This window comes from Delphinus delphis, chromosome 6 (assembly GCF_949987515.2).
Source record: "Delphinus delphis chromosome 6, mDelDel1.2, whole genome shotgun sequence".
Classification (NCBI taxonomy): domain Eukaryota; kingdom Metazoa; phylum Chordata; class Mammalia; order Artiodactyla; family Delphinidae; genus Delphinus; species Delphinus delphis.
In genome coordinates this window covers 12128854-12156264 of record NC_082688.1, presented here as the reverse complement: position 1 = coordinate 12156264, position 27411 = coordinate 12128854, and the positions used below count along the sequence as shown (strand labels likewise).

General features: G+C 38.4%; 1 protein-coding gene across 1 annotated transcript in view; it reads left to right on the top strand.

Annotated features, from left to right (window-relative positions):
* RABGAP1 (RAB GTPase activating protein 1) overlaps positions 1-27411 on the top strand; it is a 136761-nt gene that overhangs the window by 6677 nt on the left and 102673 nt on the right. The window contains exons 2-5 of the mRNA XM_060014185.1: positions 21023-21257; positions 22291-22495; positions 25356-25530; positions 26341-26498. Of these exons, the coding sequence (XP_059870168.1) occupies positions 21023-21257; positions 22291-22495; positions 25356-25530; positions 26341-26498 (773 nt within the window). The remainder of the gene's footprint in view (positions 1-21022; positions 21258-22290; positions 22496-25355; positions 25531-26340; positions 26499-27411) is intronic.

Here is a 27411-nt window from a genome sequence, read left to right as displayed (position 1 = left end):
GCAGATTCTTAACCACTGCGCCACCAGGGAAGTCCCCAGGAAACAATTAATTACATAATATTAGTAAGTTCTTATTTATCAGTAATTATTTTAAATGCAAATGAATTAAATTGTCCAATCAAATGACAAGTGTCAGAATGTATTAAAAAAACAAGACCGCACTATATGCTGCATATAAGAGACTCATGTCAAGACTTCCCTGGTGGCACAGTGGTTAAGAATCCACCTGCCAAAGCAGGGGACACAGGTTTGAGAACTGGTCTGGGAAGATCCCACATGCTGTGGAGCGACTAAGCTCCTGCTCCACAACTACTGAGCCTGCGCTCTAGAGCCCACACACCACAACGAAGAGTAGCCCCTGCTCGCTGCAACTAGAGAAAGTGCACGCACAGCCACGAAAACCCAACACAGCCAAAAATAAATAAATAAAGTTTTAAAAAAGAGAGACTCATTTCAGCTTTAAGGACACACCTAGACTTATCCATGTGTCATATGTGAAGAGATGAAAAGCTATTCCATGCAAATGGGAACTAAAAGAGGGGCCATTTCAAAACAAGTATATGTTAGGTCACAAATCAAATCTTAGCAAATTTAAGAAGACTGACATCATACCAGATTCTTTTCTGACTACAGTGGTATAAAACTAGAAATAAAACAACGGGGAAAACTTGAAAATCTACAAATATGTGGAAGTTAAACAACCTACTCCTGACCAATCATTGGGTCAAAGAAGAAATCAAAAGGGAAATCAGAAAACATCTTGAAAGAAACAAATATGGAAACACAACATATTCCACATTCCACGATTTATATGTGGAATCTAAAAAAGCCAAACTCATGGAAACTGAGTAAAATGGTGGTTGCCCAGAGGTGGGCAGTGGTGGTGGAAGAAATGAGGAAATGTTGGTCGAACAGTATAGACTTCCAGTTAGGCAGTGGATATGTTTTGGGGATCTAAGGTACAGCACTGGGACTATAGCTAACAATACTACATTATATAATTAATCGAAAGTTCCTGAGAGATTAATCTTTAAAAATGGTAATTATGTGAGTTGATGGTGGTTGTATTAACTAACCTTATTATGGGAATCATTTTCCAATATATATGTGTATCAAATCATCATGTTGTATACCTTAAACTTATACAATATTTTATTTCAAGTAAGTCTCAATAAAGTTGGCATATATATATGTATAAAACAAAGACCTTTTCTCGGAACTTTTATAAAAAAGTAAATAAAACAATATGTGAGAAGTATTTAGACTCTTAAAAAAAAGAATGAACTCTCAAAAAAAAATGACCTCTCATTACCACAGTCATGAATGATCTCAAAATAATTAAGCTGATTGAAAGAAGCCAGACATCCCCTCCAACTCCATAAATAGAAGCACATATTGTGTGTTCCGTTTATATACGATTTTAAAAAATGCAAAACAAATCTACACTCACAGAAAGCAGAAGAGTGGTTGCCTTGGGGGAGGGATGATGAGGTGGGGAAGAGTAAGAATCCAAAGGGGCACCACTACAGTGGTGTGTGCACGTATATATGTATATGTGTGTGTGCACGTGCACACATATGCATATATATACATGTGCATATATATAATATTAAAGAAATGTCAGTGCTGCATTAGAAAGTTATTTACTAAACTCTAAAGAAAGTAGTAAGGGAGGAATAAAGGAATGAAAAATACATGAGACAGATAAATAAACAAAAAGTAAAATAGCACACCTAAATTGAACTATATCAATAATAGCATTAAATGTGAATGGATTAAGCAGTATGATCAAAAAGTAGAAATTGTCAGTACTGGATAAAGCAACATCTAGGAGACACATCTTAGATTCAAAGATGTAAATATATTTAAATAGATGGGAAAAGATATGCAAACAACAGTCACAAGAAAATGAGTGATTATAGTGATGTTAGGCAATATAGACTTTAAAACAAATAATGATACTACGGATGAAAAGGGCTTTTTAGGGGCTTCCCTGGTGGCGCAGTGGTTGAGCGCCACTCAACCTGCCGATGCATGGGACACGAGTTCGTGCCCCGGTCTGGGAAGATCCCACATGCCGTGGAGCGGCTGGGCCCGTGAGCCATGGCCGCTGAGCCTGTGCGTCCGGAGCCTGTGCTCCGCAACGTGAGAGGCCCGTGTACCGCAAAAAAAAAAAAAAAAAAAAAGGGCTTTTTATAATCCTATAAGGGTCAGACCACCAGGAAGGTCCAACAATGAAATCCCTAATAAAGGAACTTCAAAATACATGAAGCAAAAAATGACAGAAATGAACACAGAAATAGTTCAACAATAATTGTTGTTATAATACTTCCTTTCAATTACGGATAGAAAAACTAAGCAGGAGACCAATATGTAAATAGAAGTCTAGAGCAGCACTATAAACCATTTTGACCTGACATATCTATGGAGTACTCAACAATAATAATATACATTCTTCTCAAGTACACCTAAATTATTTTTCCAACCACAGTGAAGAAATCAATAACAGAAGTAAAACTGAAAAATTAACAAATACATGGAAATTAAACAACATACTCCCAGATAACTTATGGGTCAAAGAAGAAATTAAAAGGGAAATTAGAAAATACTTTGAGATGAATGAAAATGAAGGTATACCAAAACTTACACAATATAGCTAAAATAATGCTTATAGGGAAATTTCTACTTGTAAATTCCTATATTATGAGAGAAGGAAGATCTCAAATTAATAACCTAATTTTTCACCTTAAGACATTGGAAAAACAAGGGCAAACTTAAAACAAGCAGAAGTAAGGAAATAAAAGGTTAGGGTGAAAATTAATGAAACAGAAGAGAAAACCAATAGAGAAATGAATGAAACCAAAAGCTGGTTCTTTGAAAAGATCAACAAAATCGACAACATTTTAGATTGACCAACAGAAAAAGAGGAGACACAAATTACTAGAATCAGAAATGAAACATTGCTACCAAACTTACATAAATAAAAAGGATTATAAAGGAATCTTATGAACAGTAGTATGCCAGTAAATTAGAGAACTTAGATTAAATGGACAAATTTCAAGAAAAACACTAATGAAACTGATAAATAATATGAATAGACATATAACAAGAGATTGAACTAGCAATAGAAAATATACCTGGATTACTTCACTGCTGAACTCTACCAAATGTGTAAGTAAGAATACCAGTACTTAACACACTCCCAAAAAAATAGAGAATATTTCCCAATTCATTTTATGAGGATGATATTACCCTGATGCCAGAATTAGACAGAGATTTCATAAGACTACACGTCAGTATCTCTTATAAATATGGAGACAAAATCCTCAACAAAACACCAGCAGACTTAATTCATCAACATATGAAAAGGATTACATACCATGATCAAGTGGGAATCGAAGGAATCGAAGTTTGGTTTAACATATTAAAATCTATTAATGTAACATACCATATCAGTGGAATTAAAAGCAAAAACATAATCATTTCAGTAGACACAGTAAAAGCATTTGATAACAATTCAACACTTTGTCATGAAAGTAAACAAATGAAACTATGAATAGAATGGCACTTCCTCAACTAGATAAATAGCAATTGTGAAAAACCCACAGCTAAAATCATTCTCGCTGGTGAAAGAGTAGATTTTTTCCTCCTCCGTTTAGGCTCACTGCATGGATATCTGTTCAACATTGTACTTGAGGTTATTTCCAGAGCAGTTAGGCATGTAAAAATCTAAAACATCCATATTGGGAAGAAGGAAATAAAAATCATCTCTGTTGGCAGTTGTATATGATCTTGTATGTAGAAAGTCCTAAGAAATCCACTAAAAATTATTAAAACTAATAAGTTCAGCAGGATTGCAGGATACAAGATCATCATGCAAATATCAATTTTATTTCTGTATACTTGTAAGTAGCAATCTTAAATGACAGTAGGAAAACAGTTGCATTTATGATAGCATTAAAAAGAATTAAATACTTTGCATTGTTTAAAAAAGTGAAAATCTTATACTCTGAAATCTGCAAAGCATTGTTGAAAGAAATTAAAGACCTAAATAAGTGGAAATTCATCCAGTGTTCATGCATTAGAAGACTTGTTAGGATGGCATTATTCCTCAAATTGGTCTACACATTCAGTGCATTCCTTATCAGAATCCCAGGTAACATCTTCGTAGAGGTTAACAAGCCAATTTTTTTGTGTGTGTGTGGTACGCCGGCCTCTCACTGTTGTGGCATCTCCCGTTGCGGAGCACAGGCTCCAGACGCACAGGCTCAGCGGCCATGGCTCACGGGCCCAGCCGCTCCGCGGCATGTGGGATCTTCCCGGACCAGGGCACGAACCCATGTCCCCTGCATCAGCAGGCGGACTCTCAACCACTGCGCCACCAGGGAAGCCCAACAAGCCAATTTTAAAATTTGTATGGAATAGCAAGGGACCCTAAATAGCCAATATAATGTTGAAAATAAAGAACACAGTCGAGGACTCACGCTTTGCAATTTCTAAACTTATAGAGCGGTGGTAATCAAGACAGTGAAGTACTGACATAAGGATAGGCATGAAGGTCATTGGAATATGTTTGAGAATTCAGAAATAGAACCATGTTTCTGTGGTCAGCTGATTGAAGCAAGGGTACTAATACCATTCAGTTGAGAACGGATTTTTTTTTCTCCAACAAATTGTGCTGGGACAACTGGATAGTCACATTCAAAAGAATGAAGTTGTACCCTTACATCACACTATATATAAAAATTAGCTCAAAGTAGATCAAAGACCTCAATGTAAGAGCTAAAAGTATAAAACTCTTAGAAGAAAATAGGGGTAAATTTTCATGACTTCAGGTTTAGCAGTGCATTCTAAGATATACCAAAAATACAAGCAACAAAGGAAAAAGAATTAATTGGACTGTATCAACAATAAAATCTTTTCTACCTCAAAAGATACTATCAAAAAAGTGAAAAGTCAACCCACAGAATGAGAGAAAAATGTTTGCAAACCGTAAGTTACTTATATCTAGGATATATAAGGAGCTAAGCAACCTAAATGTTTATCAACTACCAAATGGATAAATAAAATGTGGTCTAGAGTGGAATATTAGTTGGTCATAGGAATGAAGTACTGATGCATGCTACAACACAGATGAACCCTGAAGAACATTATGTTAAGTGATAAGCAAGTCACAAAAGTCCACTAATTACAGGGTTCCAATAATATGAAATGTCTAGAATAGTCAAATCTTTAGAGGCAGAAAATAAATAAGTGTTTGCTTAGGGTTGGAGATACTGGGGGAAGAGAGAGTTGATACCTAAGGAGGTAGGGTGTTTTCTTTTTGAGGTAATGAAAATATTTTAAGATCGACTTTGGTGGTGGTTGCACATATCTGTTAATATACTCAAAACCATAGAATAGAATGTATACTTTAAATGGGTGAATTGTATTTGGAAATGTCCCAATACAAATACTTCGGAAAGCTGGATGAAATAGAATAAATAGCCTTTCAATTACATAGCTCTATTCACAAGAAAGTGAAGAAAGTCCCCAAGGAACAAAAGCAAAGAGGAACCTGAAAGCCAGACCTATACACATGTGCTGACTTTGGGCAAGATTGACAGCAAGAAGAGCAGGCTGTTTTAGTCCTGAAAGGGAGAGATAATGTTAGCTTGGACTAGAGGATGAATGGACTGTGATTCAGGATATATTTTCAAGGTAGAGCTGGTTGGTATGAAGGTGGGAGAATTAGATATGGGATTTGAGGCAGAGAGAAGTAAAGTTGCTTCCTAGATTTTGGCCTGAACTGTTAGGTATATGGTTTTGCCATTTAGTGAAATGGGCAAAAGATAGGAAGACCAGAATTGGGGTAGGGGACAGGGGAATCAAAGTCCTGTTTAGGACATATTAAATTTGAGGTGACTATTAGATGTCATTTTTAGATGTCAGGTAGTTAGTTGCATGTATGTGACTGATGTTCAGGAGAGATTGTGGCTGACATCAACAGTATATAGATGGTATTCAAAGCTATGGGATTAGATGAAGCAACAAGGGAAAAGCAACAAATAACATAGAAGGGAATCCCCATAAGGTTACCAGCTGATTTTTCAGCAGAAACAGACAACTGTTTCAAGGATTTTTTGCTAACAAAGGAGCTGAAAAATAGGTACCTGAAGGGTGATATGGATTCCAGTGAGGGATTTTATGATATTTATATACTGATAAGAATTATTCAGTAAAGGGGGACATTGCTACTACAAAATGAGAGCAAAATCTTTGATTCAATTAGGGAAAAGGGTTTCGTGTGTATAAGTGGAAGGGTTAGCCTAGGAACAGCTTCTGAAATAGGAAGATAGCATAAGTGAGTACAGATGTAAATAGATCAGTCTTCTCTCCTTTTGGATTTGTTCCTGTCGAGAATTTTCTTGTTAATTTTTGAAGTACTGTTAGACTTATTCTTCCTGTTTCTAATTTGATGAACCATTCTCGGTAAATGGGAAGGACCCTCAGGGCTTCTCCAGAGAACTTTTTGCTCACTCATTTTTTTTTTTTTTTTTTTTTGCGGTACGCGGGCCTCTCCCTGTTGTGGCCTCTCCCATTGCGGAGCACAGGCTCCAGACGCGCAGGCTCAGCGGCCATGGCTCACTGGCCCAACCGCTCCGCGGCATGTGGGATCCTCCCGGACCAGGGCACGAACCCGTGTCCCCTGCATCGGCAGGCGGACTCTCAACGACTGCGCCACCAGGGAAGCCCTTAAGTGTTTTTGTTTGTTTGTTTGTTTTTGCGGTACGAGGGCCTCTCACTGTTGTGGCCTCTCCAGTTGCGGAGCACAGGCTCTGGACGCGCAGGCTCAGCGGCCATGGCTCACGGGCCCAGCTGCTACGCGGCATGTGGGATCTTCCCGGACAGGGGCACGAACCCATGTCCCCTGCATCGGCAGGCGGACTCTCAACCACTGTGCCACCAGGGAAGCCCACTCTCATTTATCTTGTTCACCAAAAGGAGATTATTCTGTTTTGGGGTTTTTTTTAAGATTAATTAATTTGTTTCTGGCCGCGTTGGGTCTTCACTGCTGTGCCCAGGCTTTCTCTAGTTGCGGCGAACAGGGGCTACTCTTCTTTGCAGTGTGCAGGCTTCTCATTGCAGTGGCTTCTCTTGTTGTGGAGCATGGGCTCTAGGCACGTGGGCTTCAGTAGTTGCTGGCACGTGGGCTCAATAGTTGTGGCTCGCAGGCTCTAGAGCACAGGCTAGAGCGTGTCCCCTGCATTGGCAGGTGGATTCTCAACCACTGCGCCACCAGGGAAGCCCCAATAATTCTGTTTTATAGAACAGGAAATTGAGCAACATGTTTTCCAAATTTAAAATGTTTTCTCTATGTATTTTCATGTAATTTCAGTACATCTACACAGCATATTGGTTTATTGGCTACAGAACTAGTAAGTGAAGATTAAAAATTACTGTTAAATCTGTGAGATCTGTCATCAGAAGAAGGTAGGATAGGATATCTACAGATGTGTTGCCAGTGATGCCCACACTTCTTTATGAAACTGTTTTTTCAACCCCTGGTAGATTTTAAAATTGCAGTGGACTTAGAGGATACATTTGAAAGATCTGTCACTGTTCCACCTCTGAAGTTCTAACTGAGTGTTTTGTTGAATATCCAGTTGACAGCTAGTAATCTATCAACTTCTTTTAGGTACTGAGGATAAGAACTCCATTTTGGGAAATATGATGACTTAGAAAACCTAAAAATGTCTCGATACAAAATACTTAGGAAAGCTGGATGAAATATAACAAATACCCTTTTTATTTTATTTTATTATTTATTTATTTATTTATTTTGCGGTACGTGGGCCTCTTACTGTTGTGACCACTCCCGTTGTGGAGCACAGGCTCTGGACGCGCAGGCTCAGCGGCCATGGCTCACGGGCCCAGCTGCTCCGCGGCATGTGGGATCCTCCCGGACCGGGGTGCGAACCCATGTCCCCTGCATCAGCAGGCGGACTCTCAACCACTGCACCACCAGGGAAGCCTAAATACCCTTTTTTTAAAAAATAAATTTATTTATTTATTTATTTATTTTTGGCTGTGTTGGGTCATTGCTGAGTGCTGGCTTTCTCGAGTTGCGGCGAGTGGGGGCTACTCTTCGTTGCGGTGCGTGGGCTTCTCATTGCGGTGGCTTCTCATTGCGGTGGCTTTTCTTTGTTGCAGAGCACAGGCTCTAGGTGCGTGGGCTTCAGTAGTTGTGGCACGAGGGCTGAGTAGTTGTGGCACGAGGGCTCAGTAGTTATGGCTCACGGGCTTAGTTGCTCCACAGCATGTGGGATCTTCCAGGACTAGGGCTCAAACCCGTGTCCCCTACATTGGCAGGCGGATTCTTAACCACTGCGCCACCAGGGAGGTACCAACAAATACCCTTTTAATTGAATAGCTGTATTCACAAAAATGTAAAGAAAATCCTCAAGGAACGAAAGCAAAGAGGGAAATGAAAGCCAGAACTATATGTATGAACTGACATTGGGACTCCTCTGGGGGAATTTGCTGTTCTTTATAACCAGTGGACTTGGGTTTTGATAGGTAAATTAGGTAAGAGATAAGGCCTTGGATTTTACAGGGAGAGGTTTTGGAACTGAGATTTCCTTATAAAACACACTTGGGATACATCCTAACTTGAAAGGATATACTTGAAAAAATAATAATAGTAACCTGCCTACAGTCACAGGAAAAAAATAAGGAAGCTTCTCTGTCTTACATTGGACACTGATTGGAGGGGAGTCTTGTTGAGTATTTGTACCCATAGGCTTGCCTTCATGTATGTTTGGGGTTTTAATTTATACTACCTTCTTGTTCCTGGGTTAGTAATACTCTTGGGGCACCTGACAGAATCAGCTGTAAAACTGTCGAGGGACATGCTTGCCACCCAGGCTGCATAGTATTCCCACAGGTAACTCTGATAAGGAATAGTGCACAATGCAAAATTTACAAAGAATGGGGCTTCCCTGATAGCGCAGTGGTTAAGAATCCGCCTGCCAGTGCAGGGGACACGGGTTCGAGCCCTGGTCTGGGAAGATCCCACATGCCGTGGAGCAACTAAGTCCATGCGCCACAGCTACTGAGCCTGTGATCTAGAGCTGGTGAGCCCCAACTACTGAGCCCGCACGCCTAGAGCCCGTGCTCCACAACAGGAGAAGCCACCGCAATGAGAAGCCCATGCACCACAACAAAGAGTGGCCCCTGGTCCTCTCAACTAGAGAAAGCCCGTGCGCAGCAACGAAGACCCAACGCAGCCATAAATAAATAAATTAAATAAATTAAAAAAAAAAACTAACCTTTACAAAAAGATTTACAAATGACAATTCACCATGAGCAAGAGTTAGCAAACCACCAGTAAGATCAAATCTCACCAAAACTTTGGCATCTGAATTATTAGCTGTAACCTTAAGATGGGTATGATTAAGATGACTAAAGATTTAAAGAAAATTTTGGAAACGTTAGAAAATAACATTACAAAAGATTTTAATATACCAAGCAAACTAAAAATAAAACTTCTACAAGTGAAAATTAGACCCAGTGAAATTAAAGGTGCAACAGATATATTACCTACAAAATGAATCTGAGGAAATTACTCAGAAAATAACATTGAAAGATGATAATATATGAAAAAGCAATTAAGAAACATGGAGACTAGGATGCGAAGGACCAACATGTACCTAAATGTTCCTTAAAAATCGAATGAGGGAGGGGGGACCACTGACGGTCCAGTGGTTAGAACTCCGTGCTTCCACTGCAGGGGTCACGGGTTGGATTCCTGGTCGGGGAACTAAGATCCTGCATGCCGCGCAGCGCAACCGAAAAAAAAAGAATAGAATGAGGGAGAAGGAAATTGGTATAATAGCTGAATATCTTCCGAAAGTGATAAAGGAGATAAACCCTCAGCTTAAAAAAACAGAATGAGTCCCAACCAGGATGACAGTGAAACTGTAGAACATCACAGCCAAAGAGCAGTTCTTAAAAGGCTGAATGAGAATCAAGATGAATAGGACATAGTTCATGTCCTCAAGATGCTTATAGCTTAGGGTAGATGACACTTGTTAAAAATGTTGTTGCAGTGATTTCTACTAGTCTTTGCTTTGTAACAAACTAACTCAGGTTTGAAAAACTATTATTTCTCATGATTTTATGGATTGACTGGGTAGTTTTGCTAGTTTTGCTTAGGGTCATACAACTTCATTTAGCTGGTGCGTTGGCTGGGGACTGGCCTTGACTGGGTCTCTCTTTCCATGTGGTTTTCAACTTAGGCTTCTTCACAGCATGGTGGTCTTAGGGCAGACATGAAAGCTGTAAGACCTCTTTTAAGGCTAAAGCTTATAAGTTACATGGTGTCACTTGTACCACATTCTGTTGTAGAAAAGCAAGCCACAATGCCAGCCCACATTCATGGGATTAGAGAAATAGACTATATCTCTTGATGGAGGAACTGTAGAGATTTTGTGGCCATATTTAATTTTCAACATGAGTATAATTAGATCAGTGCTGTGATAAAGGTTAACAAAAGGATGCTATAGAACAGAGCAGGTAGAAACTTATCTCAGCTTGGGGGAGGAGTCGGGGAAGGCTTCTCAAAGAGGATAACGCTTCAGTTAAACCCTTTAAAGGAAAGCTTTATGTGATAGTGTAGTTATTAAAAACACAGGTATTTTTCTTTATGAAATGTTTATGACAACTCACATCAAAATCTGAGAATTTTCCATAAGTTCAGAACATGTTGCATTTTCTCTGCTTCACTTCCCTGGTGTAGGAATCTTACACCCTTTAGCTCTTAGCCAAAGATACTCTTTAAATGTTGGTTGGGGTACATTGATGAGATAGTACTGCTGAGGCAGAAAGTTCAGTTAGAGGATTTTTTTAAGCTTTTTAACCTTCATAGAGTTTTCTTCTTGAAAAATCCAGCTGACATTATTTTGGTTGAGAAAAGTTGCCAGGCTTTATTAAAGTAGTTAGCAGATACAGAAGTCACTCCTTCTCACTTAGTAATGCCTAGACTAATCTTCTGACTCAGTTTCTGAAATTGTATTGGAGTCAGTTGATCTTGTCCTCTAAAATGCAGATCTTTTTTTTTTTTTTTTTTTCGCGGTACGCGGGCCTCTCACTGTTGTGGCCTCTCCCGTTGTGGAGCACGGACTCCGGACGTGCAGGCTCAGCGGCCATGGCTCACGGGCCCAGCTGCTCTGCAGCATGTGGGATCCTCCCGGACTGGGGCACGAACCCATGTCCCCTGCATCAGCAGGCGGACTCTCAACCACTGCGCCACCAGGGAAGCCCCAAAAATGCAGATCTTTTATTCAAGCAAAGTTAGTGAACCATGAACACAGAGTTTAATTAAGGGGATCAGACTGGTGGCGGGGGAGACACTTAAGTAAATATGTCATCATGACAAAATGCATCAATTGCTGGAATATAGATATGAGCAGAATTATATGAGAACATAATTGTTGCCTGAAGAAGAAAAGAAAGGTTTTCATAGAGTAGGTAACAATTCGGCAGAGCATTAAAGAGTCATTAAGAATTTCCCAAAGAAGAGAGTCTGTGACATGTGGAAAGATCAAGAGGCTTGAAAGAGCCTGGAGTCGGGACCACTGCATGCAGTAGAATTGAATGTGCTTGCTTTTCTTTTTCTCCCAAGATGTGAATAGCCTTTTTGTCATTTTTTTCTGTAATTATAAAAATAATATATGCTTAATTTAGAAAACTCAGACAATAAGAAAAGTAAGTAAAACCTAGCCATAATCCCATTATTTAGCAAAACATTCATAAGTATTTTGGGTCCTTCTTCAATTGACATTTTTTTTAGTTTTTTTTGGCTGTGTTGGGCCTTCGTTGGTGCGCACGGGCTTTCTCGAGTTGCGACGAGCAGGGGCTACTGTTCGTTGTGGTGCGCAGGCTTCTCATTGCGGTGGCTTCTCTTGTTGCGGAGCACGGGCTCTAGGCGCGCAGGCTTCAGTAGTTGCAGCACGTGGATTCAGTAGTTGCAGCACGCAGGCTTCAGTAGTTTGCGGCACATGGGCTCAGTAGTTGTGTCGTGCGGGCTCTAGGGCGTACAGGCTCAGTAGTTGTGGTGCATGGGCTTAGTTGCTCCGTGGCATGTGGGATCTTCCTGGACCAGGGATCGAACCCATGTCCTCTGCATTGGCAGGCAGATTCTTAACCACTGAGCCACCAGGGAAGTCCCAGTTGACTTTTTTTTTTTTTTTTTGTGGTACGCGGGCCTCTCACTGCTGTGGCCTGTCCCGTTGTGGAGCACAGGCTCCGGACGCGCAGGCTCAGCGGCCATGGCTCACGGGCCCAGCTGCTCCGCGGCACGTGGGATCTTCCCGGACCGGGACACGAACCCGTGTCCCCTGCATCGGCAGGCGGACTCTCAACCACTGTGCCACCAGGGAAGCCCCCAGTTGACTTTTAAAGATGAATTCACAAGGTTCTGTTCCTTTCCCTTTTTAAATTAATGTTAATAATTCCTAACGGTAATTTTAGTTTGTTTTTCTGGTCCTTCTTTTATATAGTAAGATAAAGAGATGGATTTTCAGAACAACTGTGGTTTATAAATGAGGTACAAAGTGATTTGTCAAAGATCACAGAAAGAATCTGTGAGTGCCTTTGAGATTAGTTACTATGCTTTCCAGTATCCAAATTGGGCTTCTGATTTTTTTGTGCCTTGCTTTTTTGTTTTTAATTTTTATTTATTTTATTTTTAGCTATATTGGGTCTTCGTTGCTGCGCACGGGCTTTTCTCTGGTTGCGGTGAGTGGGGGCTACTCTTTTTTTTTTTTTTTTTTTTTGCAGTACGCGGGCCTCTCCCATTGCAGAGCACAGGCTCCGGACGCGCAGGCTCAGCGGCCATGGCTCATGGTCCCAGCCGCTCCGCGGCATGTGGGATCTTCCCAGACCAGGGCACGAACCTGTGTCCCCTGCATCGGCAGGCGGACTCTCAACCACTGCGCCACCAGGAAAGCCCTGGGGGCTACTCTTTGTTGCGGTGCGCAGGCTTCTCACTGCAGTGGCTTCTCTTGTTGTGAAGCACGGGCTCTAGGCGTGTGGGTTTCAGTAGTTTGGCACGTGGGCTCAGTAGTCGTGGTTCGCGGACTCTAGAGTGCAGGCTCATTAGTTGTGGCACACGGGCTTAGTTGCCCCACGGCATGTGGGATCTTCCAGACCAGGGCTCAAACCCGTGTCCCTTGCATTGGCAGGCGGATTCTTAACCACTGCGCCACCAGGGAAGCCCTGTGCCTTGCTTTCTGATAAGACAAGATTTATATACTTGTTTTGAAATGGTTCAGCTCTTACTCTGAAACTGAGTAAAATTACTTAGTTTGAACCATTTTCATTTGTATTTTCACTGCAGTATGACACAAGTAGTGGGAACTGTAGATCATCAGGAATTTATCTTTAATTTTCTGATTGTGGATTTTTCTAGCACACACTTTCATTTCCTAAGCATGCTTTCTTGAAGACATAAAATCTCTACTGTAAAAGCATCTCAAACTGCCTAAAGTAGCTTTTTATAACTGGTAAATCAAGTAGAGCCTAGTTGGTATTGTTGCAGTGAAGGGAAACAGGAGCTATAAAGTTAGAAGCAGAAAATTAAGACCAGGAAATGACTGGCTATTGCCTTTGGAACATTTTGTCCTTTGATTCCATAAATGCAGTTTTGCTCTCAAGGAAATGGGCTTGTAGCCAATTCTACCATTCAAATTGTTACCTTTATTTGATATTATTTAGAAAGGACAGATGTTATTCCAGTAATGCTTCTTTTGCACATAAATAGTGGGTGTGTTCTTAGTTTTCTTTGGACCAAGGAAAGTGGAAGAACTACTTTTTTAAAAGTTATTATTTGTTGTTTTTTTTTTTGTTTGTTTGTTTTTTTTGCGGTATGCAGGCCTCTCACCGTTGTGGTCTCTCCCGTTGCGGAGCACAGGCTCCGGACGCGCAGGCTCAGCAGCCATGGCTCACGCTCCGCGGCATGTGGGATCTTCCCGGACCGGGGCACGAACCCGTGTCCCCTGCATCGGCAGGCAGACTCTCAACCGCTGTGCGGTTAAGCCCATTATTTGGGCTTAATAAAGGAAAGCCCATTATTTGTTTTTTTCACTTCACCTCCCGTAGGTGGACCAGCGTTTATTTAGAAATAGTTGAAAGTTGGGTAGGGAGATATTAGTTGGATGCTTACTAGTTGGCAGGTAATGTGATGTGAGAAGTGAGACAATCCCTATAAAAATCACGATTCAGTGCCTGCCTATAACGTAAATAATAAGTGTCCAGTGATCATATTACTGAATCATTGAACCATGACAGTCTTGTGAGATAGGTATTAACATTCTCATTTTATTTATTTATTTGGCTGCACTGGGTCTTCGTTGCTGAGTGTGGGCTTTCTCTAGTTGCAGCGAGCAGGGGCTACTCTTCATTGCAGTGCGCGGACTTCTCGTTGAGGTCGCTTCTCTTGTTGCGGAGCACGGGTTCTGGGCACGTGAGCTTCAGTAGTCGCAGCACGTGGGCTCAGTAGTTGTGGCATGTGGGCTTCAGTAGTTGTGGCGAACGGGCTTAACTGCTCCACGGCATGTGGGATCTTCCCAGACCGGGGATTGAACCTGTGTCCCCTGCATTGGCAGGCGGATTTTTTAATCACTGTGTCACCGGGGAAGTCCAACATTCTCATTTTAGAGATGAGACAGTTGTGGCTTCTAGAGGTTAATTTGTCCATAGCCAGTAGAGTTAGTGTTAGAGGCATGTCCCCAACTCAGATCTGTCTTATTGTGGAGCCCAAGTAGGACTACTAAGTACAGTTGTGTAAGCTACACGTGCAATCCCAGGGGGGTGCTGTTCACATAGCCTGTGATGTGAATGGTGCCCCCTGGAGTTGTGCCACAAGCCAACTCTTGTTCCAGTTGTGTTTTTTGTTTTTGATTTGTTTACCACTACTCTACTTTGTAAGTAGAATTATGAATAAATCATTCACTGAATAGTCTCTGTCCTTGCAAACATTCATGTCTATGTTTGGCTATTTAATGCTTTTTTTCTTCTCAATTCAGGAGTATTTTAAAGAACTCTCCGTTCCTCTTCTTAAAGATTACATGGAGATGAACACAAATCTAAATATGATTCTTAGTTGTATTATCTGTACATATCGGCTTTGCTTTTTTATTTTTATATTTGGGCTAAATTAAGTTAGAAGTCTTTTTTGGGTTTCAAAATAAAGATAATTGTTTGCGTTTTGTAGCATGCTATTTGGTCCTGCCCAGTATTCTTATGGTAAATGTTAAACTTTAATGACACTTATAAAATGTTCAGGTTTAATGATACTTTAATGACACTCATAATAGGAAATGGTATTTGTTTTTGTTTTATTTTTAAGTCGTTAACAAAGCTAAAATCTTTCAGATTTCCTTTTCTAGCACTAAACCAAAATCTGTAGAACACCCAATATCCAAATTGGATAAAAGAATACTTTGGCTTTTATTCTTGGCATTTATAAAATTCAGTTCATTAAACATGTATGGTAGATATACTCTGTACCCTCAGCTACCCGAAGCTTTGGGAATATAAAGATAATTGAAGAAACAGTCTCTGCTATCTAATAATGCCCAGTCTGGCTGAAGAGGCCCACTAAGCAAATATTCTCTAAAACAAGTAGCAATGCTGGAATAAACAAGTATACTAATATTTTGATAGCACTCTCTAAGGAGGGAGTGATTAAACCGCATATATCAGGCTTAAGATCTCTCAGAGGATTTAAGCTTGGTCTTTAAGAGTAGAAAGGCAAAGGAGAGGAAGACTTTCCAGGAAAGGGAGCGGTCTGTGCAAAGTCTAGATGTTTAAAGGTTTATGGTGTGTCTTGGGGAGTTTTGAGTAGTTTGATGTGACAGATAAGAGATGGAAAAGTAAATTGGGCAGAGTTGTGAGAAACTCATAGAACATAGTGATGAATATGGGCATTATCTTATGGACATTGAGGAAACATGGGAGGGTATAAAAATAAGGCAGTGCTTGATCAGAACTAAGATTTGCACTTGTAATTTGAATGGCCATATGAATGATAAATCAGAGGGGAGTGAGAAAGAAGGAAGGGAAACTACTACCTTTCCAGTAGGTAGGCTTATGTAAAATGAAAGAGATTCCTATGGTGTTAGCTATGCAGAGAGACAGAAGGAAAAAAATGGGCAGTTGAGCAAGGAGCAGTAGGGTTTGTGAGTAGTGTGGAAATGAGAGGAGTGAAGGATGACTGTAATCCTTCATTTGGTAACTGAGTGGAAAGTAGTGCAATTCATTAATTTTTTTTTTAAAGATACAGGGAGAGAATCAGAGTTAAGTTTTGACGTAAGTTTGGAGTATCTAGCTGAAGGTGTCTGTCCATTAGACAGGGAGGGGTTGTAGATGTATATTAGGGATTGTTTATGTATCATTGGGATTGGATGAAATGGCACAGGAAAATCTGTAAAATGAAGTTATTGCCAAAAACAGAATCCTGGACGAACACCTTTTGAGGGGCATGTAGAGAAAAGGAACAGTTGTGTTCTCAAATTGCATCTTTCATAGAAACCACATTTTTTTTCTATTAAAAAAAAATAGCCTTTTTTAAAAGAGCAGTTTTAGATTCACAGCAAAATTGAGAGGAAGGTACAGAGATTTCCCATATAACCTTTGCCCCAACACATGCATAGCCTCTCCCGCTATGAATATCCCCTTCCAAGTTTAAGTCTATTGAGGTAAAATTTACACACAGTAAAATACAACCCTTTTAGGTATGCAGTTCTATGAACTTTAATGAATGTAAACTCTTACGTAATCACCACGACCACCACAGTCAAGATACAGAATATTTTCATTACTCCAGAAAATCCCTTTATAGTTCTTTTTAGTCATTCATCTTTCCCCTTCCCAGCCTCTGACAATCAGTGATCTGATTTCTGTCTCTATAGTTTTGCCTTTTCTGGAATGCCATGTAAATTGAATCATACAGTATATAGCCTTTTGTGTCCACTTCTTTTACTTAGAATAATGCTTTTGAGATTTATCCATGTTATTTTAGTATCAGTGGCAGTTTGTTTATCCATTCACCAGCTGATAAACATTTACTTGGTATTCAGTTTTTGGCAATTATGAATAATGCTGCTATAAACATTCACAGACAGGTCTTTGTATAGACATGTATTTTTATTTTTCTTGGGTAAACACCTAGGAGTGAGTCATAGATAAGTGTATGTTTAACTTTATAAAATTTACATAAAGTGACTACCATTTTGTATTCCCACCAGCAGTGTATGAGAGTTTTTCAGTTGCTCCACATTCTTGCCAGCGCTTGGTATTTTCAGGATTGTTTTGTTTTTAATTTTCATTCTTATAGGTGTATAGCGGCATCCTATAGTGGTGTCAGTTTCCCTAATGGTTAATGATACCGAGTGTCTTTCAAATGCTTATTTGCATTGTCTTCTTGCGTGAAATGCCCTTTATTTAAATTGGGTTGCTTGTTTTATTATTGAGTTATAAGAATTCTGTGGATATTTTGGATATAATTCCTTCATCAGACATATGATTTGTAAATATTTTCTTGAAGTCTGCGGCTTGTCTTTTCATTCTGTGAACAGTGTCTTCCAAGCAGCAGTTTCTAGTTTAATAAAGTGCGTTTCATTTTTTTCTTTTATGCATACTTTTTATGTCCTAAGAAATCTTTGTGTCCCAGAATTACAAAGATTTTTTTCCTGTGTTTTCTTCTGTAAATAGTATAGTTTTAGGATTTACATTTATATCTGCAGTCCATTTTGCATTAATTTTGTATGTGACATAAAGACATTGATGTTTTTGCATATGTATGATGTCAAGTTAATTGTTCCACCACCATTTGTTTTATTTTATTACCTTTCTCTGTTGAATTATCTGGCCAACTTTGTTGAAACCAATTGGCCATGTATGTGTGGGTCTATTTCTGGATTCTATTTTGTTTCCTTGTTCTGTATTATCTGTCCTTTCACTAATACCATGTCTTGATTACTTTACCTGCAACTACATTTATTTTAGAGATCATCGTGGTATCTGTTAGGAATGCTGTTGGCAGCAAGGAACAGAAAGCCCTGCTAATAATGAGTTTATTTTTGTTATGACAAGAAGTCAGACAAGCAGTTGCTGATTTAAGCTGTTCATTTATACGAGGGGTTAACAAACTATAGCCTGCTGGCCTAATCTGGCCTGCCACTTGTTTTGTAAATCACCTGTGGAAGTTCTTGAAAATGCATATGCCAAGGCTTTATCTCTGAGACTGATTTAGTTGCTAGGGTAGGAGGTGAGGGGATAGAAGGAGGATCAGGTATTTTAATTTTAACATGCTCCCTGGTGATATTGGTAATTGTGTTGTTTAGTCATGGTTAAGAACCATTAATCTAAGGTTGGTTCCTAAGAGTGTGGTCTCCAGACTAGCAGCATCACCATCTCCTGGAAACTTTTTAAAAATTCAAATTATCAGGTCCATCCCAGCCTTACTGAATGGGAATTCTTGTTAGGGCCCAACAGATTGTGTTTCAACAAGTTCACCAGGTGATTCTTAGGCATGCCAAAGCTTGAGAACCTTGAAAAGCATTGCTGAGTGTTTCCCAGATAAGCCTAGGGAAGATTAATTGACTGTCTTTTAAAAAACAAAAAACTTAATTGAGATAAGTATTAAATTATGTGACAGATAGTTAAGTATGAAATTGGATTGAAGGTGCACAAATGATCTAACATGGTAAGTGCTGAGTACTGTATTGGACCTAATTATTCAAAGCATAAGTTAGGTTGCTATTTTTAAGCAGCTTTTAAAAGTCATTTTTGTGTGTGTGCATTACTTTTTCCTACCCTTTAAGGAAGAGTTAAGGAAATAGAAGGCAGTTCTTACGTTTACAGACTTTATAAACAAGGGAAGAATGCAGATAAACATGTATAAACACAAAAGGCAAACATATAAACATGTTTCTTTCAGGGTTTGTAAATATATTACAGTGGAGGTAGTCTATCCAAAAGAAAACTTGAGTTTATTTAGCCTATATACCAAAGAAAAAACAGTACCTCATAGCATGTAAAATGTCTTCAGTTTAGTTTGCTCTTTAATGGTAACCTTCCCAGTTATAATTACTAATTGCTTAAACATGGAGTCTAATATCTTTTCTTCATCTGTTTTTAGGGAGCTGTAAATATCCTACTTATGTTATTTCTCCTTCCACTTGGACAATGGTTTAGATTCAGTTAGGCTATCTTTTATTTCCTGCAGGTGATTCCTGCAGTATTTCTTGTCCAGTTCTGAAAAAATAAGAGGTTAATTAGAACTAAGCTCTAGTTTGTTTTCTAGGTGCTTTCAAAAACTTTTGAAAGGAGAACTTCTGAAAAAAGAAATTTGATTACACTTGTGATGTATAGGATCAGTCATAACAAAGAGTTAAACTTATTTGACTGAATTGTAGTTCCAATAGCAGTAACTCTGAATATAAAAGGAAGTTCACAAAAACAGATGCTGTCATTGAACCCAGCGACTGAACACCTCTCCGGCCCTTATTTCCAAGGCAAGAATAGCTGACATGTTAGAATTTCCTTGGGAAAATGAAGCAAAAAAGACTTAAGACTGTTTCTCAATCATAGTTTACAGCCAAAGGGACTTGAATTTTATAGTTACAAAAGATGTTTGAACTGGGTTCCTTAGTAGTCCAGAGTACCTCTGTTATTGGAATTTTGCTTCTTAACTGTGTCTTAATTTTACTGGGAAGACCTCATTGTCTTTTAACAATCTCATAGCCCCACCCATTTTAACTTTTTGTCAGGTTTTAGTCTTCAGAAACCCTCCTAAATTAGCACACTTTTTTTTTCATCATGATTTCCTTTTCGTAAATTAATTCTCTTGTTAATTTTTCTAGTATTTCTTGAATAAGCATTTGGTGACAATACTGGGTTTTGTCACTTGTGGTTTTCCTTAGCGTTGGGCACCTGATTCTCCACCTGATTCTGCACTTGTTTACTTCCTTGTTGAGCAACTAATAATAAACCATCATGATTCTAGAAAAATACTTGACGTTGAAAAGGGTTCTGTTCCTCAGGGTCATTTTATACGTACATCTCCCCAGCTTTATTCAAATGTCTCAGAACTTTAAGAACTATTTATGTCAGTGAAGTCTCCCTCAGAAATACAGGAGACTTAACTTATAGCAAGGGTGGTAAAAATGCATGTGATGATTTACTACCTAATAAGTATGTTTCTACTGATAATTTTCAGGAGCAAACACATTTTCCCTTTTCCTTAAGCATAAGAGAAGCTTCTCCTCTTTTTTAAAATTAATTAACTTTTGGCTGTGTTGGGTCTTTGTTGCTGCGCGTGGGCTTTCTCTAGTTGTGGCGAGCAGCGGGGCTACTCTTCGTTTTGGTGTGCGAGCTTCTCATTGTGGTGGCTTCTCTTGTTGCGGAGCATGGGCTCTAGGCGCGCGGGCTTCAGTAGTTGTGGCACGCAGGCTCAGTAGTTGTGGCTTGCGGGCTCTAGAGCACAGGCTCAGTAGTTGTGGCGCATGGGCTTAGTTGCTCCGCGGCATGTGGGATCTTCCTGGACCAGGGCTCAAACCCGTGTCCCCTCCATTGACAGGTGAATTCTTAACCACTGCGCCACCAGGCAAGTCCGAGAAGCTTCTCCTCTTAACAAGCTTTATTTCTCATCATACAAGTAAAATTACAAATATTTTAGTTGTTAATTAGTTTAGGACACTGTAGAAAACTTTTAATAAAATTGACAGACTATCACATATATTTCTGGGTATTGGTCTCAAATTCACTATACACTTTTTCATGAAAAGCTGTATGAATTAAGAGAGCAGCTGCAGCTCTTATTTATTATAGATCTTGATTTATTCTGTTTTTTAAAGACATTCAGAAGATATCTGTATATCAAAAGAATTGCTGATGATTTTCTCTAGATGTGGTCCCATTTAAATCAGTACTGGCCTCTCTCATTTTGTTGATTGCATATATTTGTGACCCTTAGATTATAGGGAATGGAAGTGAACAGCAGCTGCAAAAAGAGCTAGCAGATGTGCTGATGGATCCTCCAATGGACGACCAGCCAGGGGACAAGGAGCTTGTGGAAAGGTCACAATTGGATGGCGAAGGAGATGGGCCTCTTTCTAATCAACTCTCAGCTTCATCCACCATTAACCCTGTGTCATTAGTAGGGCTCCAGAAACCAGAGATGAGCCTGCCAGTGAAACCTGGACAAGGAGGTTAGGATTGCTGCATTGCTTGCATAACTGAAGGTTATTGTTTTTAATATTTGAGTGTCCATTCTGTACTAGGTTTGATTCAAAGCGAGCAAAACCCATTATCTATGTTCTCTAGAATCTTCAGATTCTAGATTTAGGGGGATGTGAGAAGAGTAAATGTATGTACTATTCTGATTTCCCTTTAAATGTATGTCAGTTTAAAAAAAATTTTTTATTGGGATAGAGTTGATTTACAATGTTGTTTTAGTTTCAGGTGTGCAGCAAAGTGAATCAATTATACATATACATATGTCCACTCTAAATGTATGTCATTTATACCACAGAAAGAGAAACAGTAGCTATAAGACATTGAGGGAGTCTTAGAGTATTTAAGGATCTTTTTCCAGGAAAGAAGGAATTTGAGTATAGTGTTGGAGAAATAGAGGAATAATGCTTGGTGAAGAGATGTTTGCCCCAGGCCTTTAATAGCTTGGCGGGAATAGTTGTCAAGTTGAAAAAAGGGAGCTGAAAGACGTAGCAAGGAAGGAGAAAAAAGGCAATTATAAAGGCTTTGGGGAAAGTAGGGTGTTAAAACTGTAGATGTTTATTGGGAAAGGGAAAGCAAGGGGACTGAGAGAACATGATAGAGTAGCTACAATGATGAATGAGAAAAATAATTATAACAGAGCAGATCAGAAAGAAGACAGAGATAGGATTTTTCAGGGTGGTAAAATACTAAATGTATTTTTGATCTAAATGTAAATTATAAAGTCAAAACAAATTAGAGGAGTCAGAAAGGTAAATCAGATCTGAGTCTCAGGTCACCGTTTAGATTTGGGATTGAGACTACAGCCATGCCTAAAATTTTTAGTGTTGGTGACAGAGTTCTGGTGTGAGATTTCTGGCTTTAATGGGCATTTCTTCTGGGGCAATGGCATATTCTCTTATTAGTATTTAATTTTAGAACCTAAATGTAACTTGTAGATTTTTACTTGATATTCATGTCAACAAAATATCAAAGTGCAAATAATCACCTCCTTATTGTTTCTTTCAGATTCTGAAGGGTCTAGTCCTTTCACACCAGTGGCTGATGAGGACAGTGTAGTTTTCAGCAAACTAACTTATTTAGGCTGTGCTTCAGTAAATGCTCCCAGGAGTGAAGTGGAAGCGTTAAGGATGATGTCCATCTTAAGGGGCCAGTGTCAGATTTCACTAGATGTAACCCTGTCAGTGCCGAACGTATCTGAAGGAACTGTGAGGTGAGACCAGCTTCTTGAACTGTTTGTGTTCAATAACATTTGATCAGATTTCTGACCTATAGTTTTAGAAAGAAGCAGTAGTGAACAAAATCTAATTATTTTATTCATGTTTAATTCATCTGGCACTTAGTTATCACATCTTCCAAGGATTGTGACCTTTATGAAAAACAGTCACTTGTTTGAACAGTTTTTTATACTCTTCCCCACCCCAGTTCTGTGTAGCACATTAGAAATTTAAATGTTTTGGGGATTATTGAAACATGTTGACCTAAGAGTCTGCCTAACTTTATATTTCTCATGTGCCCGCAATACAAATACTAGCTTGACACATTAGTTCAGTATGAGATTTCATGCTGACTTTGGAAGTTACAGAAACCTGTTGGTAAATATTAACTATTCCAGTACAGATCCTAAATTTTTAAGATGAGGAAACTGAGGCCCAGAAAAGTCTCTCAAAATGGCTATTGTTTATACTAACTGAAACAGATAACAGTGATTAAAAGTAGCCAGTCAGATATCTGTATTAGCGAGCTAAATACAAAACTCTAATAATGAGTTGAACAGAACTGAAATAAAATAACTTTTTCTTTATTATTAAAAATGCATACTTATTTCAGAAAAATCAGAGGACACAGACAAGCAAAAATTTAGGAAAATACTCTTTTTTTAATTTAATTTTTTTTATTGATGTATAGTTGATTTACAATGTGCCAATCTCTGCTGTACGGCAAAGTGACTCAGTTATACACATATAGACATTCTTTTTTCTTTAATATTTTTTTCCAGTATGGTTTATCACAGGATATTGAATATAGTTGCCTGTGCTACACAGTAGGACCTTGTTGTTTATTTATCCTATTATATAATAGTTTACACCTGCTAATCCCACACTCCCAGCCCTTCCCTCCCTCATCCCACTCCCCCTTGGCAACCACAAGTCTGCTCTCTGTGTCTGTGAGTCTGTTCCTGTTTTGTAGATAGGTTCATTTGTGCCATATTTTAGATTAGGAAAATATTCTTAATTCTACTCTCCCGTTGGTAAATAACAGTTAACATCTTGGTTTATTAAGACCCTTTTTGTGTAGTTGTATGTGTATATGTTTGTGTATGTGTGTATATACCTACATATATGGGCAAGTATAATTATACAACTTAGAATCAACATTTTTAACAACAGTGGAATAATATAATACATACCATCTTGTAACATGCTTTCCTCACTTAGTTTTTTATATTGTGAATCTCTTTCCATATCAGTAAATATGCTGAAAAATTTTAACTTATGATGGCACATGATGGACTATTCAGAAATAACCAATCTCTAATGTTACATATTTTAGTTGTTTTAATGAGAAAAGTACTACTAATAATAGCGAATATTAAGCTTTTATTATATGAGCATGTAAGTGCTTTACCTGTAATTTTCTTATAAATTATTTTTTAGCTAAATTTTTATGTATTTTTGTATTTCCTTAGGATCAATTCCTAGAAGGTAGACTTACTGGGTCAAAGATTTGCCCATTTTTATGGGTTTTGATACATTGCCAAATAGCCATCTAGAAATATTGATCTAGTTCATACACTTTTATCAGCAGTGTATGAGAGTATCTGTTTCTCCACCCTCAGTCATTTTGGATTTTTATGGTAGTAGAGTTGTAGCTGTATATGGTTAGCAGTAGTAGTAAGTTAATTAATTAATATTCCAGTTATCTGCATATATAATTCTTCTCTTGAGTATTTAAAGAACTATTTCACAAAGACTCACAAATAATAATTTTAATTGTATTTATTAATGTGAAACTTAATAAAATTTTTTTAGCACTCATTTTTTTTCTTGTAATAAAGTTTATTTCTTTTTCTTTGGCTGCACTGCAGCTTGTGGGATCTTAGTTCCCTGACCAGGCCACCTCAGTGAAAGCGCTAAGTCCTAACCACTGGACCATCAGGGAGCTCCTTAGCACTCATTTTTATATGAGCATTCATTTTTATGTGCTTCTTAGTCAATAGTCATTCCCCCCAACTGAAGTTATACTTTGTTCTAATATATTTTAATTCTATAAAGACATGAGAAAACTAGTTTCTCTCGCCCCATGTTTTCAGAGTCTTTATCAAAGTGCCTTTGAACTTGGATTAGGTCCCCTTCTTAGGTATTTCCATTATCGCCTGGGCTTTCCCATCAGTGGCCCTGCCCATTCAATGTTGAAATTGCATAATTTCTTTTTCAGTTTCTTTCATAGCTGTGTCATCAGTGCCCAGAATGGAGCCTGAAATGTTGTAGGTATCACATAAATATTTGTTGAATGAATACATTTTTGAATGAATGATATCCCTTTGATTTTCAGTGAATGGCATCCTTTTGATTTTATTAATGATTTTCTTTTTTTAGGTGTTAACATTTTTTACAGTCTCTCTCCCTTGTTTGCCATGAAGCAAAAGAACATGTTTCACTCTGAGAAAACACATCACCTTTTTATTTTTTAAAATAATAAAGCAGATTAGGTCATTCTTCTAGGAGATAATGAGAAGCACAGCTTTAGTGATCTATTTTGGTATTCCAATTTAGCCATTATCTTTATTTAGTTACAGACTGTATAAGAAACATTGATACTGTTTATGCTTTCCTGATTGCCTCCGTAAAACATGGGGTTATGTAGTTTTTAGTATCATGGAATTGTGTAATCAGTAACTTTAAGAATTCACATATGACTTACTTATCAAGACTTAAGATTAATATGATTAGCATACCAAAAATGGATTATATGATCTTTTTGCTAGAAAGATGAGTCTTGAATCATAATATGGATGTAGTGAAAATAGCCTACAGTCCCTCTAATCTCTTTATATCTTTTTTTCTGAACAGACTCTTAGATCCTCAGACAAACACTGAAATAGCAAACTACCCTATCTACAAAATCCTCTTCTGTGTTAGAGGGCATGATGGAACTCCTGAGAGTGACTGTTTTGCTTTCACTGAAAGTCATTACAATGCAGAGCTCTTCAGAATACATGTCTTCCGGTGTGAAATACAAGAAGCTGTAAGTACTTAAGAGGGAACTGTCTGCAAATGAAACTTCATCTGTACCCTCACTACGTTGAAATGATTATAGTATTTATTATGGTCATTTATAAGCCACATGAAATTCTCTGCTACTGTTTATTTCAGCTGGATGGGCTGAAATGTAAATAAGCTAAAAGTTTGGTTAACCTGAACCTCGTTGTTAAGAGTGTTGGAGGAGACCAATTGACCAACAGCTGCTTAATTGGGTTAAATAGGCATCTTGGTTCTAGCAATGACGTATTTGCAAACCGTTCTTTTAGAGCTAAACTTGTAGAATTATTTTTATTATAATAGATACATTCAAGTAATTCCTAACAATTTTGGAAATCATCTTTCAGTTGGATTCACAACCACTTCTTTCTTTTTTATTTTTTTTATTTTTATCTTTTGCGGTACGTGGGCCTCTCACGGTTGTGGCCTCTCCCGTTGTGGAGCACAGGCTCCGGACGCGCAGGCTCAGCAGCCATGGCTCATGGGCCTAGCCGCTCCGCGGCATGTGGGATCTTCCCAGACCGGGGCACGAACCCGTGTCCCCTGCATTGGCAGGCGGACTCTCAACCACTGCGCCACCAGGGAAGCCCCACAACCACTTCTTTTTTAAAGCCTCTTCTCTGACCATTTTTAGTGTTGCTTGCTTTATAGGTCTAATAAATTAGATAATTTGTCAAAAGAAATCAATGGAGGAAAGATGAATTACTCCCCTCAAACAACATAGGTCACCTTCAGCCTTAACAAAAGTATTTTATTCTTGTGATAACAGCCCATTTCCTAACATGTCTGGTTGTAGGTGAGCCGGATACTTTACAGTTTTGCCACTGCCTTCCGCCGTTCTGCCAAGCAGACCCCCCTCTCAGCAACTACTGCACCTCAGACTCCTGACAGTGACATCTTTACCTTCTCTGTGTCTTTAGAAATAAAAGAAGATGATGGTAAAGGTTATTTTAGGTAGGACATCTTATTTTATTCTTTTTATTTGAGTTTGTATTAACATGCTGTACTATCTGTGGATTTAGGGAAATTCTAGGTCAGATTACATAACTTTTACATTATAAAATGATTGCTTTCATGGGTAGAGTTTAAAGGAAAATAAATAGGCAAGTTTGTAGAGGCAAGATTTAAAGAATTTTAAACAATAAAAAAAATTCTTTCACGTAGGAAAATGTATCATGCTACCATGTTCTTTTAGATGGACTCAGAGTAACTGGCTGACTGCTGATATGAAGTATGACAGAAGCTACATCAGGTGGATCTGTAGCTAGATTTGTTTTGCTGGATTTTTTTTGTGTTTTGGTTGGTTAGTTGGTTTATTTGTTTTAATAATGTAAAGGTCTTAAGGCTGTTGAAATCAAGTTTTACCATTAAAGTTTATCTGAACACATTGGAAGGGGAGAATTGAGGTCTGTATCTGAAATCTAACCTTACATAGAAATAACTGGTTTTGGTTTTTAAGTAAAATTATGCTTGTTTGAGTAGTGAAAATAACCCTGGAATAGAAATTAAAACTTAAATTTAGTTTACTTATTGCTACCATTAACAGTGTGACCTTTTCTAAGTTTCTTTACATCTCCTGACATTAGTTTCCTTATTTATAAAATGAGGTGGCTAGACTCTAAAATCTTTTATAACTTTAAAATATTATGGTTGCAAGATGATTGGCTTTTTTTTTTCTCCATAGCCCATATCACAAAATGGGTGCCACTTGGGATCATAATCAATAGTTGCATATAGAAATTTCTTTCCTCCATGACTACCTCATAAAATGAAATTCCATCAAAATATGAATGATTTCTAATATCTTGCTTTTAAATTAAAAAGCACAATGATTGGTCTGTTTGTTTGAAAAACTGATAACCTTTGC